This window comes from Balaenoptera ricei, chromosome 4, assembly GCF_028023285.1.
Source record: "Balaenoptera ricei isolate mBalRic1 chromosome 4, mBalRic1.hap2, whole genome shotgun sequence".
NCBI classification, from domain to species: domain Eukaryota; kingdom Metazoa; phylum Chordata; class Mammalia; order Artiodactyla; family Balaenopteridae; genus Balaenoptera; species Balaenoptera ricei.
In genome coordinates, this window is record NC_082642.1 from 106,823,580 (window position 1) to 106,836,803 (window position 13,224).

The following is a 13,224-nucleotide window of genomic DNA, read 5'->3' on the forward strand; positions in this document are numbered from 1 at the left end:
ACAATACTGTTGCATGCACAAATAAATAAAGCTCTTAAAACACTGATGGCATCAATAAAGAGCTCAAGAAATGACAGTTTTTGCTATTATTACTGATAACATAAAGGTGTACGAGTGTTTTTTGATGACTACACCAAGTCATCCTTCTAAATAACCAATAGCAAATACTTTTGAAATGGGTGGTGGTGATCTGAAATGGAAACAGAAAACACTTATTTGTTTTTTTTTTTGGGGTGGGGGGGAGTGAGCAAAAAGGGAAAGAAAATAAATTTAACAAATACAAAGAAAATATATCATGTATACAATCTACACTAATATTATAGGTATTCTCTATAGTCCATTTGCAATTACTCATATGTATTTTATACAGCCCAGGAAACTGCAGGCCAGTGCACATGAATGACAGATACATGCGTAATCACAGAAAACAGAAGAAGAAGAAAGCAGAAAAACAATTCTGAGACTTCTCAGGACCATAAGGATCCTAGTGATTTACCCATAGGAAAATAATTTAATAATAATAAGCTATTGCCTCACAGGGAGAATGATTTCTGTGTTCATCACTGTGTATGAGAACAATGGGATAAGGAAGTGGTTCACAGAAGCAAACTGATTTGATGTATGGAATGGGTTAAGAAAGAAGAATAGAATACATATTTTCAGACCAAACCATACTCAGACAAATCTAAAAAGTATAATTTAAAGACAAAACTAAATATAGAGCTTGCCAATTTTAACATAAAAAAAAAACATCCAGGGTGGTTTAGTACATAGAAGAGCTCCTGTAAACTTATATTTTTAAACCTCCTTGCTGCTAGCCATCCCCAAACTATAACTACAAGACAAATCTAAGCAAATGACAAGTTCAGATAAAAAAGAAAGTGACAAACTTGAAGGAGTAATAGATAAGATATGATGGTATTCACTGAAAAGCAGTAATTTTAGAGTCAAGAAGTGAACAATTTGATTCCTGCCCACCAGGATGGTACGTATGTTTGATATTTTGTTCAAGGAAAATAAAGTCAAAGTTTGTAATAAATAGCACATATACTACTATTTTTTCCTTAGTTAATTATTCTATTAACACAGAAATGTCCATGGAGGGAAAAGAAGGTAGGAAGTCAAAAGCAGAGAAAAGAGTTTTAGAAGGAATCATTCAGAAAGCAAAGAACTGGCAACTGTCTTTCACTAAAGCCACCATCTCACGTTTCCATGCCATCTCATCTCCTCATCTTCCTACCAAATTTCTTGACTGTTTGTATCAGCTTCCACTTCCTTATGACAAAATTACCTGTTGCTGGCATATAAACTGGCTTAGGACTCCACTTACATTTTTGGGCTGGATGACCTGTGTTTTGAAGGTATCAATCTCTTTTGCACCCCAACTTCACAGCTGGGTAGAAAATAGCAGAGACAAACCACAATCTGAGAGGGTAAGAGGGGTGCCATAGAGACATTAACAATAACTTTTCCAAAACATTAATGTTGTTCATGGTTTGCTGAAAAATGGACATGTTTTGGCTGAGAAGTGTAGTGACATAGGAGCCATTTCAGTATTAGCATGGTATGAAAACTTTTCAAGGTCAGCAAGTAAGGTGAATTAAGTGAACCTTGCTCTGGAGAACTATTATAGGAAACAAGTGTTCGGCATAACTAGAATGGTGGTGGCTTAATGCCCAGTTTCTATAGTTTCATGTTTTTAAGCTATAAAAAGGGAAGAAGGTTTATTCTAAGACTAGGCTGTCATTTCTGTAATGAACACATAAGTAATGAATGACCAGTGAAACAACAAATTCCTTTGCAATAATTTATAGCAGAGCTTCCCTGGTGGCGCAGTGGTTAAGAATCTGCCTGCCAATGCAGAGGACATGGGTTCGAGCCCTGGTCCGGGAAGATTCCACATGCCGCGGAGCAACTAAGCCCGTGCACCACAACTACTGAGCCTGTGCTCTAGAGCCCATGCTCCGCAACAAGAGAAGCCACCGCAATAAGAAGCCCGTGCACCGCAACGAAGAGTAGCCCCTGTTCACTGCAACTAGAGAAAGCCCACGCACAGCAACAAAGACCCAACACAGTCAAAAATAAATAAATAAAATAAATAAATTTATTTAAAAAAATAATTTGTACCAAAGTGCTGCCCAGCTGCTGGGCATATGAATCTGTGGACTGGAGTAAGTTCAAGTAAACCAGCCACAATCAAGTTAGGATTCACTGAGGGGAAGGGGCCACCTTAGTGCACTAGACATACATGCCTTGTTTAAAAAAAAACCTCAGGATTATACTAGGTATACCTTTTATACATGCAAATGTGCTGTCACCATGTTCAAGAAAATGTCTGGTGGCAGTGAAGGCTCTCAAACAGTTACAGGGCGAAAAACAGAGTTCTGCCCAACCTGGAAGCTATCACTTCCTGATAGGAAAGGATGGCCTGGCTTTCATCACATTTCAGCTCTTAAGCACAGAAAGTATCCTCAGGTTGGCTCAATCCCAAACAGGGGTTTCTGTCCTCAATCTTTAATTTTGTAAACCTGCTTCTTTTATCCCACTGTGATTTTTAAAAATCTCAAATCCTTAACCATTCGAAATTTCAATCTTGCAGTGTAAGTGTGAATTGGAAAAAAAATGAGAAAGACCAAGAGTATGTTTGCTAATGGGCTAAAAAACACTGTGAAAAGATAAAGAGATAAGGGAGGAGAAATTAAGTCAAGGGTCAAGCTCAGGCATAATTTAAACACTCTAAATTGAACTCAATTAACTTTTTCTCTATGACCCTACTTTGCTTGAAAATTACTATTTTACAGAGCACTCCGACTTCTGAAACTTTTGTAAAAAGTGCTTCATACATTAAGAGTAAATAAACACTTAAAATAATGTGTCAAAACAAACCTCTTAAGAAGTTACAATTAAATTTAGATTTATAATTCAAAGCTTTCATTTGAATATATATAAGTAACTGTGGGAGAGAAACCAGAAAACACTATAGGAATGGGCTGCTTCAGCTGACCTGCATTGTGAGTTAGATGGATTATAATTTTCTGGATAATTTGTTCTTAGAAGCAAAGGGAAATTCTATTCCTAAATCATCTATATACTAAGCCTACTATAATGTAGTCTGAGCCTCGTTGGAGGAAGGTGACAATTATTTTCATCCCTTTTTATTGTAAAGTTTGACAAGACCTATTACATAGACATAAGGGACAGGGCAGAGATAGTGGAGGGGACGATGGAAAAGGGGAAGACTACTTAGAAATAAAGATATAAATAAGAAGACCACTGGAAAAACAGAATTGTAAGCCCAAGCAGGTGCTATGATTTTGAGATATGTAACTATATAAATGCATACATAATCATTTTCCTCTAGAAATTACACTTCATAAAAATTCTATACATATAACCTGGAGGAGCTAAAAAAGTACCTAGTATAAGGCAGGGAAAAAATGTAACAAGTGTTGAATAACAAATATAGGAGAAAATAAAATACAGACAAATGGCAAACTGTTGGAGAAAAAATGTGGTTTCCTATGAACACTCGCTCCTTTACTAAAGAACTAATGATCTCACTCACAATGTTTGCTTTGAACGATTCATTATGTAAAGATGCAAAGGGTCTAGACTAACAAAACAATCTCCTCTATCCTCTAAAGATCAGGCAATTACAGCACAGCTGGTATGATAATTTCATTAATAACTTGTAGGATAGTACACTGGCGCTGCTAATGCCAAATTACAATCAGTCACAAATACTATTTCTTTAGTTTGCTAAATACAGAATATATTATTTAATTTCTGCTTTATTTTAATAGCATTTTGCTCCACAAGTCGGAATGCAGAGCAAAATCTAAAGCCTTGACAGACCTCCTACCTATGTAATTACTGATATACTGTATAAGAACCAGGGACTTTGTGGCTTGAGAGCCATAATGGAAGAGTTAAGGTGATACTGTATAAAGTATAATCCAAAACTCCAAAAGGCTATTTCATAGCAAAAGAAATACTGTTAATCTCAGCTGGGAGAGGAAAAACATATAACAGACAACCAAGACCCAAGAGAAGGTCTCATGAAAATACATCCTAACTTCAGGGTTTTATAGCTTTACAAAGATAAATCTATTGTTACTGTCCCTGAAAGATAATTCGGCCAACTTCAGAGCTCTAAAATGAATGTCTCCCAACTGCAAGGAGCGGAGAAAGAGAATACATCCTGCACAGCAATCAGTTAAGTTCCATTTTATTAGCTTGTCAGGTATTTATCAGCAACTTTAAATCCAAGAATTATGGGGCTGACGATACCTGGCATCTTTGGGCTCATGGACTACTTTACCTATTCCTAAATATCTCTAGGGCACAAGGACTGTCATTTCATTTGGCAATCTATTACAGTGCTCAGCTACCTACCTTTCAACAAGCTGCTTTATTTCTTTCCTACCTATCTTGGGAGATCTCAGAACAACCCTATTTTATTTTCCCAGATGAGCAAACTTGGTGATGCAACGTTTCTTTTTTAGTTCTTTATTCACTAGACTTGTTTTTATTAACCACAGTGGAAAACCAAGCTAATTCTAAAATCACTTTTACATTCTTCCCTGCCTTTAATCATGAAGGGAGAATTTTTTCAACCTTTCAGAGTCATCCTGAGATACAGGTCTCCTCAGTTGTTTCAATTCCAGTGTACAATGGGGGTTTTAGGTCTTGAGGGAAAAAGGTTTAGGTTTCTTCAGACATAATTTTTCCTAGATATATACCTTATATACTTCCCCAAATCCATGAAATTATATATCCTCATTAACATTTATCTTTGATCATTATCCATGATTGCTAGATTTTGGCAAGATTTATGTAAAGATATATGTCATCATCTATCCATCTATCCAACTAAAATACACACACACAAAAGAATTAATCTGATTTGCCATAAAGCAAGCAACAGGTAGCCTCTTTTACAGGGTAATTATGAGAAATCTACCAAATCCTGCTCAGAATTCGATCCTGGAAACAAAAAAACCTTGGCCACACTAGTTCTTCATCTCTCCATTCACTACCCTTATAGGAGAGCTACCAAATGAAGTCTTTCACATCTGTATGGAAAACTAGAGGTTATTTGCCCATCAACCTTTAGACCTAAAGTAAAATCAGAAGACGAGTTTCTCACTGGGAGCAATACTGTCGTTTAGGGTAGGACAATTCTTCATTGTGCTTGAATGTCCTGAGTGGGTTCAGATGTTTAGAACCCCAGCCCCTGCCCCACAAACGTAACGGTGGTCCCAGGTGTTGAGACCACTGAAAAGGCACCCCCCACTCTTTAAAACCCCTCTAGGAACTATAGTGCTGCCCCTAATGAGTGCTGAGATCCACCCAAGTCACACTGATAACTTAAAAAGCTTCCCTGATATACACAGAGTAGAATCTGATATTCTTGAAAACACAGCAGTTTTCTAAATTTAACGAAACCAGTAAAAATTATATTGCCGGAGCATTACAGGGAGTTTTATTTTCATTTGATTCACACTGCCAGTAAAGAATAGAGTCTCCCTATTAAGTGAATGGAAGGATTTCACTGCCCCAGAGTCCAACCTGTTGCAGACAGACAGGGAACAGAAGACTTAGGCTCAGCCAGCAGTTTCTGCTCAAGAGAAGCTCAACATTCCCCATCTGAATTCTGGAGAGCAGGAGGTCGAAGACCATGTATAACACTTTCAAAACAGCTACACGCTTATGGGCAAATGTATAGGCTGAGATGCCAATGGACAAAGGCTGAAGAGACTTAGGAAGGAGAGAAGAGAGAGAGAAGTAAGGCAGGAACCAAGATAATCTTGGAAAGCAACCTGAAATTCCAACTCGCTGCTTCAACTGTAAACCCAATTACATTATCTAAAGGGAGCTGCAGACGCTGAGAAGAGGCTTCAGTTAGATTCTGACCACACTGCAGGAAAGTATAGCACACATCTAACCTTTGCTGGTTTTAGTCGGTTCTGAGGACATATTTCCAGTCTTCTTCTTTTTTCTTGGGACAGGTACACATTTCCGGTCAAATGTAACAGGACTATACTGAGGGAGGCTGTTGAATTTCTTTTCAAATTCTTCATCCAGCTTTGCTGAGCTAATAAAAGAGGGGAGGGGATAGAATCAATCAGCACATGATGTAAATATTTAAACAGAAAATGATCTAAGATATATTTTAAGATATTCCATTTGAAAATGGGGTCCCTAAGGATTAGGGCATTATTAATAAATTCTGTGCAAGGACAAAAAACATCTTTCCAGAAATGCTTGAGATTTACCAACACAATTTTCTTCATAAACTCACACAACAGATTGTTACCTTAGAAAAGTAGAAACATTATATAAAAATAGCAGAATATTTTTAAAGTGGAGAATTTGCTGTTCTTTCCATTGGCATGGGAATTTTTCATTAAGTTCAATACAAAGCATATTCCATCCAGACAAGTTTCTCATTCTAAAGATTCTCGTGTGTGTGTGTGTGTGTGTGTGTGTGTGTGTGTGTGTGTATGCAAGCTTACTGATAGTATGGTATATTGGTAATTTTGCAAGCTTAATTTAAAAAAATTATTGACTAGTACATGATTAAAATATACACACACAAAGAAAATGCAAACAAATATTCTGAATATTAGAAAAGAATTCTGGGCAGTTGACCAGGATGAGGACAAGATACTCAATGAGAAAAGTAAAGCCAGTTTTCAAAGAACACAACTGGCAGAGAGGCAACATTGCTTTAACGCAAACCACAAATGACTTCATAAATGCCACCAGCAAGCCACCAGCAAAGTTGGGAAATCCTTGGGCTGCTTTTGACTGTCTCTAAGTCCCCCTCACAGCAATGGCAGTATGCCTGCTGGATCCTAGGCTAGCTGCTGGCTTTCATTTATAGTGAGACTTATTAGCTAAGATGCAACCCAAACAGATGGGAGAAGCTGCAGGAGAACTGCTGTGCTTGGTAGATGGAAAATGGAAAGCGTACTGAGAAGAGAGCAGCTTTGAGTACCAACTTAACAAGAAGTTAACGTGTTAGGCTGCTACCTGAGGGATGTCCTTGAGGTGTGTCCACTTAAGACTATTCTCAGTTTTGGAGAAATGTACAGGAATTGGGAGCAGAGATAAGACAGTCAGATGACCATCAGAATGGCTAACTGAAAAAGGCCACTACTAAGTTCTAACAAAGCAGTGAAGGGTGGTGGGTGGGAGTGATGTTCCTCCCTTAATAAAACTGTCTTTTCTCATTTCAGTTAATAAATATTTATACTAATGGAAAATCAGATACTATCCGATACTAATCAGATGCTGTCAGAAAGCTATCTATAAGTCGTAAATTTTTCAGATACTCTGGATAACCAAAAGAAACATACGAAAATGCAAGCTGTAACTCCTTAGGTCCCTTCTTTTTTCAACAAGAATAATTACCTATGTTTTTCGTGGAGAAGTCTATAAAAGTAGAACTGCCAATACTGAGTGAATTTTCCTTGGCTATAGTTAACTAAACAGGTAGCACATTTTCTGCGATAAAAAGGTTTAAAATGCTCATTTAGAAATCTCAGAGAAGACTGACAGGATCTGGCATTTTTCACTGCTCATGAACTATGTTGGCATGTTCCAAACAAAGCAAACCCAAACAGTCTGATTCTGATAGGCCAATATTTAAAGAAGGGAGAGGAGGAAAGATCAGAGTTTTATCACTGATTTAGCCTGTAGAAAACCACACTCCCAGTTAAATACATGTGGCTTCCTTAGAAATGATTAAAACAAACAAAAACACCCCACACTCCAATCTCTTTTCAGGAACAGATTTTCAAAAGATTGTTTCACTTTTCTTGTTCCTCAAAGAAGACTGGTAAAAATCTCTCTCTCACAGCTTCAGCAGTTTTGAATGGAAGCACCAGAGAACTTTCTGCTGGGAAGCCTTCATGCCTGCTTAAGTCCCCTGGCCTTCATACTGTTTGCAACAAGACCTGCTTATTTCTCAGTATGTAGACCCACAGGGCACTGGTAGTTCCAGGAGATATAGAGCACTGGTCCTGATGCTCGATTGTCACTTTTTAAGAAAATCGTGCAAATACTTTTGTATTTGACAAGGACAAATGTCAGGATTTTCATGTCATTCTTTAAGCATAATGTCAGCAAAACTAATTTGAACTACTTTGGACTTTTAAAAAAATTAGAAACAAAATATATAAAATTATAAATATATCATCTCGATATAAATAATATTGAGGAATCATCATCACGAGAAATAATTTCCACCCTCCCACTGTATGATGAGGGCCTTAAGATTAACGAGACCTTAAAGCACCGTAATGTCCAGCTGAAAAAGTACACTATCCCACAAAGAGAAATGCAAATATTTATGGATAAACCAAATATAATACTCCCAAATGCATAAAATTTGCATGCCTCTAACATACTTATGAAAAAATATGGAAAATATATTAAAATGTACTTATTTCTAGTCAATGTATTCTTTTCAAATTGGGCTAATGAGAAATCTCAAAGGATTTTTAAAGCAGTACAACTGAATATACAGATGATTTCTTCACCAATATAAAGTACTGAATCTCCTAACTAACAAAATGCTTTCTGTTAAGATTGGTATTAGGAGTCTGTTTTATATAATAAAAAATGAAATAATTCTTAATGATTTTATCTTGATGTATGCTCCTTCTTGATACTGCATTTTAATACATAATTAATTGCTGAATATTCTCTGTATCAAGAGAATACTTAATCTAATATTTTAATCTCAGAGCATTAGAACATGGTTTACACAAAACAAAGTCAGAGGTAGAAACATAATTTTATCTACATTTTCAGCTGTCATTATTTTATAAACATGTACATAACCTTCAGAAATATTAAATGAAGTACATACAGTATGTAAAATTAGCCAAGTATAAACATACTTATATAATATCCATCATAAACTTCAGATGAGAAATGCATCCTGGAGATGCATTGTAAATGTGAAAACATATACAATGTAACGCCACTAATACAAGGTGGACCTCCATTCAAACACAGGCCTAAGTCTAAAATCTACACATTTTGTACTATACTTAAAACATGAATGACACTATCACTCACAACCATGCTAACAGCAGGAATCATGCGATACACTTGATTTGTATTCCTTCATGTGCTTACTAAGACGGCAGGAAGCGCTGACTGGATACTCAAAGAACAAGCAGTTGGTGATTTGTTTACCTTGAAGATACCACCACATTTGGGGTCTGTGCTGTGTGTCTGACTGTGCTCACAGACACTTACCCAAGGAGAGAGTCTTCCTTTGGCTTTGTCTTCTTGAACTTCTTGCTTCCACTGGTCCCACTCTGGTTAAATGTCCAGCTTTCTTCATTCCAACACCCTTCGTGATCAGAGGAGTTTCCTTTTCCTGAGCTTCGTTTCCCTAAGGAAATTCAAAAGAAAGAGTGTGCTTGGTATATTGGGATGGAAGGGAAATCATCTTAGTTGCTTCACAAGTGACCTCTTGACTCCTTAGGTATCATTTGCATGATGCCATTTGTAACTATTTCAGATTCCTCAGAGTGATTCCTGATGGACCACCTTTAATAACAGAACATGCAACAACGTAACTTACAGACTCTGAGATCCACAGTCTCATCATAACAGGTGCTACGTGACTCATGAGACAGACTAACTATCAATACTACTAGCTTTTCCATTAGATAATCAGCCTGAGGTGTGGGAGCCCTTTTCTGGTATGCACTATTACTTCTAATTTCCCCAAGACTTACTGGAATGACATCCCTGGAGAACTATGTACTCTCAAGGATCTTCATTCAGGACTTGTTAGACCTATTTTCACACATCTCTATAGTTGGAATTTAGCTTGGCAACAGGTAGTCCCCTAGCCAGGTACTATTATTTTAAAATAGATGAATTTATATGAAACACTCTATGGAATAAAGGTATATATATTAGCTGGTTTCTGGATACTGCTATGTTTTAAAGAGCTCTTCACTTCAACTACAGTTTTGATTACCTAGTCGGGAGGGTTAGATAAGTTATTTGCTTCTAGAGTCTACAGGTCAAGATTCTGCCAAACATATCTGCTTGTTTCAGAAAATTATTTCCATCAATTTTAAAAACCAGACTTAAGAGCTCTACACATGCAATACTGATCCTTCAAAACAAAAAGCCAGCCAACACCAGTAAAAAAAAAGGTTGGAGTAACTTTGAACACTTATATTCTGAGAACTATGTGCAAAGTGAGTAGCAACTCTCCTTAATGGTGCTAAAAACATATAGGTAAAATGACAAATGTATATAATCTATAAACCGTAAAGAATTGTACAAATGTAAAATATTATTTTGATACTATACTGTTCTTTATTGTGGTTCTTTTCAATACGTCTAAAGGAGAAATTCTGCTAGGTTTCCATGTTCTTTTCAGATTTAGAGAAGTCACTCACCTCTGTCAACATTAGCTCGCAGAGAGGTGAGCATACCCTCGGACACCAGGGTTTTATAAAGAGCACCTTTGCAAGACCTCTCGGATTTCCGGGAGCCACAAGTCTCTATTTTTCTGTGACAGTCACTGTCCTCAGGCTTGGCCTGTCCCGATAGGCTGGGTGGTAATGCATCCTCCGTAGGGGTCAATGGTTCTGCTTTTATACCCTCTGGCACCTCACCAGAAATGTTCTTGCTGGCAGAAATACTGATAAAATCTTGAGGTCTTGACTCTTTGGTGGTGTCTGAGGATTTCTCCTTTGACATCTTCTTCTCTCTTGATTTCACTTTCTTCTTTGGTGGCTTGGCATCCAAAATGCTTCCCTTGCCACTTGAGGATGTGCGGGCCTTCTTGCGAGGGGTTTCTCCAAGCTTCTCGATGCCCCAGTCTCCCTTTGCAACAGCTTCTATGGTGTACATGACACTCTCGATATCAGATTCTGAGGACTGCCTCTTTTTGCAAGTCTTCTTGGGTGTGGATTTATCATTTCCATGTCGATCCATTTTGTTTTTCTTCTTTTTCTTTTTTAGCTTTTCTGGTTTGCTTAATGCTGTGGGATCCTCAATGATCATAATTCCATGAGGATGGCACATGTGATCCTTTCTGCTGGGAACATCGCTTATTATTATCTTGCTACTGGCAGAGTAAGAAAAATCAGGGAAGTGACTACATTTTTGATCTTCCTCTAATTCTTCCTTTTTAATTTCTTTGGGAGCTTCCATTTTTATACCCATTATATCATCCATTCGCAGCTCCTCAAAATTTCTTAATTCCTTAGAATCTCTTACATTTTCCTTAGCTGATTTTTCAAATTCTGCTTCTTTCTGTAACCTGGCTTCATCTATTTTCTCCATTTTTATTTCTCTTTCTTCCTTTCCCTTCTCCAATTCTTTAATTCTTCCGCCATCTGATTCTTTTGCCTTTATTAGCTTTGATTCTTCCATTTTCACCCCCTCTGATGCCAGGCACATCTAAACAGTTAAACATGAAAGAACAACCAAAATACATTATTCTATACTTGAAACTAGCTTAAACTTTCTAATTACACCCTTTAAAAAATAATCAAAACAAACTTCAAACTTTACAAGTCCACTTCTGCCAAACTAACTTAAATTATTCAAATTAATAAAAGGCTTTGTAATATATTCATTCAACTCTAGATGAGCATATACTCAAATTCTCACTTTCCAGCTTTTCATGAAGCTTTCCTCTGAAAACAAGATTTGGTAAAAGAAGGATGGGATCTAGAGTTGAAAGACCTGAGTTTGAGTCTTAATTTTGCTACTTGCTAACTCTGCACCTAGAATGAGTCATTTCAGTCCTCATTCCTCTGTTGTCTTTGTAAAATAAAAATGATGATAATAGTTGTCTCAGAGGATCCTGTGAGGTCTAAGGGAGATGATGCACATATGGCAGTACTTAGTAAATCATCCCAAAACTCTATTCAGAGATTTACCTTTTTTTTCTTGGGGAAATGAGAGAAATAGCAACAATTTCTATCTACCTGCTTAAAATTAGAAATGATAAGATGATTCATTAAAGAACTACAGAAGGTTTTGGTTAATGAACAAAACATTATAGGTCCACAGATGCCAACAGATAACCTGAAAGATCACAAAAGCTCTGAAAAATAAGTGGGGGGTGGTTGGTTTTTTTTTAAACCCATTTGATGGCAAACTTGATCTGATCCAAACTTACCGGGCTGCAAATTCTGACCAGAACTATTATTTGACTTAATGTGACTATTCATGTTTTTGCTATTAAATCTCCATGAATTTGAATATATATTAGGGGAATTAGTGGCATACTGTAAGATACACACACTGTATCATTTTCCCTAAAATCTGAAAAACTTTGAGCACCAAAACACATCTGGGAGCAATTCGGTTTAAGTTTTTAAACTCCCCAAATTTCACATATAGGACATTAAAGGAGAAACTCGCCATCTTCCTCTCCAGCAACTATGTACCTTGAAACTGCAATCTAAAAGCTATTTTCTAAAAGAGGAAATTACAGCTCATTGTAAAATTCATTTTCAATACCTGGCTTTTCATTCATAAACACTCCCCATAAGGCTCCCCGGTGCTAGGCTCAGTGGGGGACACTAAAGGTGCAAAGATCAATAAGGTCTGTCCCATGATTCCTGACAGCTTCCACCCCAGCCCCCCAGCCCCTCGGAGGGATTCATCACGAGTCACTACAAGGCTGATGGAGCCAACGGCAGCACAGGAATTCTTAACCATTACTCATTTTATCTACTCTGCACTGTCAATTTAGAGGAAAAAAGACTATTAGGGCTTGCTGAACCCCTCAAATCAAGTACATGAGTAGGAAACTGATCTGTTTTAAAAGAAAAATCACCATTTTATGGAATGGCAAGTTGTCAGAGATTGTTAACAGATATAAATTCATTTTTTAAATGGATAATACATTGAATTAAACATCAGATACTATTTTACCTCATTTTTTCCCTTAGTACTTTCAGTACATCTCAAATCCTTCCGTGAGAATTATGTTATGATTAGTAAGTCTCGGAAGAAGCTGGAGAAGGGGCGGGAGGAGGCAGACAGTGCAAGGTTTTTTTTTAAAAAATGAACATGAGACGAGTACCCAGCCCTTCAGGATCATTCACAGGGAAGATGTGTAATATCATGAATTCACAACAGAGCTGTCTTTTTCAGGAAAACTTTTAGACCTCAGCAAGTAGTTATGAAGGCTGAGAACTTCCCTTTATTAAACCTAAC

General features: G+C 37.1%; 1 protein-coding gene across 9 annotated transcripts in view; it reads right to left on the bottom strand.

The window, feature by feature from the left end:
* The window catches only part of BBX (BBX high mobility group box domain containing), a 286,046-nt gene that overhangs the window by 24,606 nt on the left and 248,216 nt on the right, over positions 1-13,224 (bottom strand). For all 9 annotated transcript variants that reach the window (XM_059921202.1, XM_059921201.1, XM_059921206.1 and 6 more), the window contains 3 exons: positions 10,443-11,451; positions 9,277-9,415; positions 5,949-6,097 (listed from right to left, as the gene is read on the bottom strand). In XM_059921202.1, coding sequence (XP_059777185.1) covers positions 5,949-6,097; positions 9,277-9,415; positions 10,443-11,451 — 1,297 coding nt within the window. The remainder of the gene's footprint in view (positions 1-5,948; positions 6,098-9,276; positions 9,416-10,442; positions 11,452-13,224) is intronic.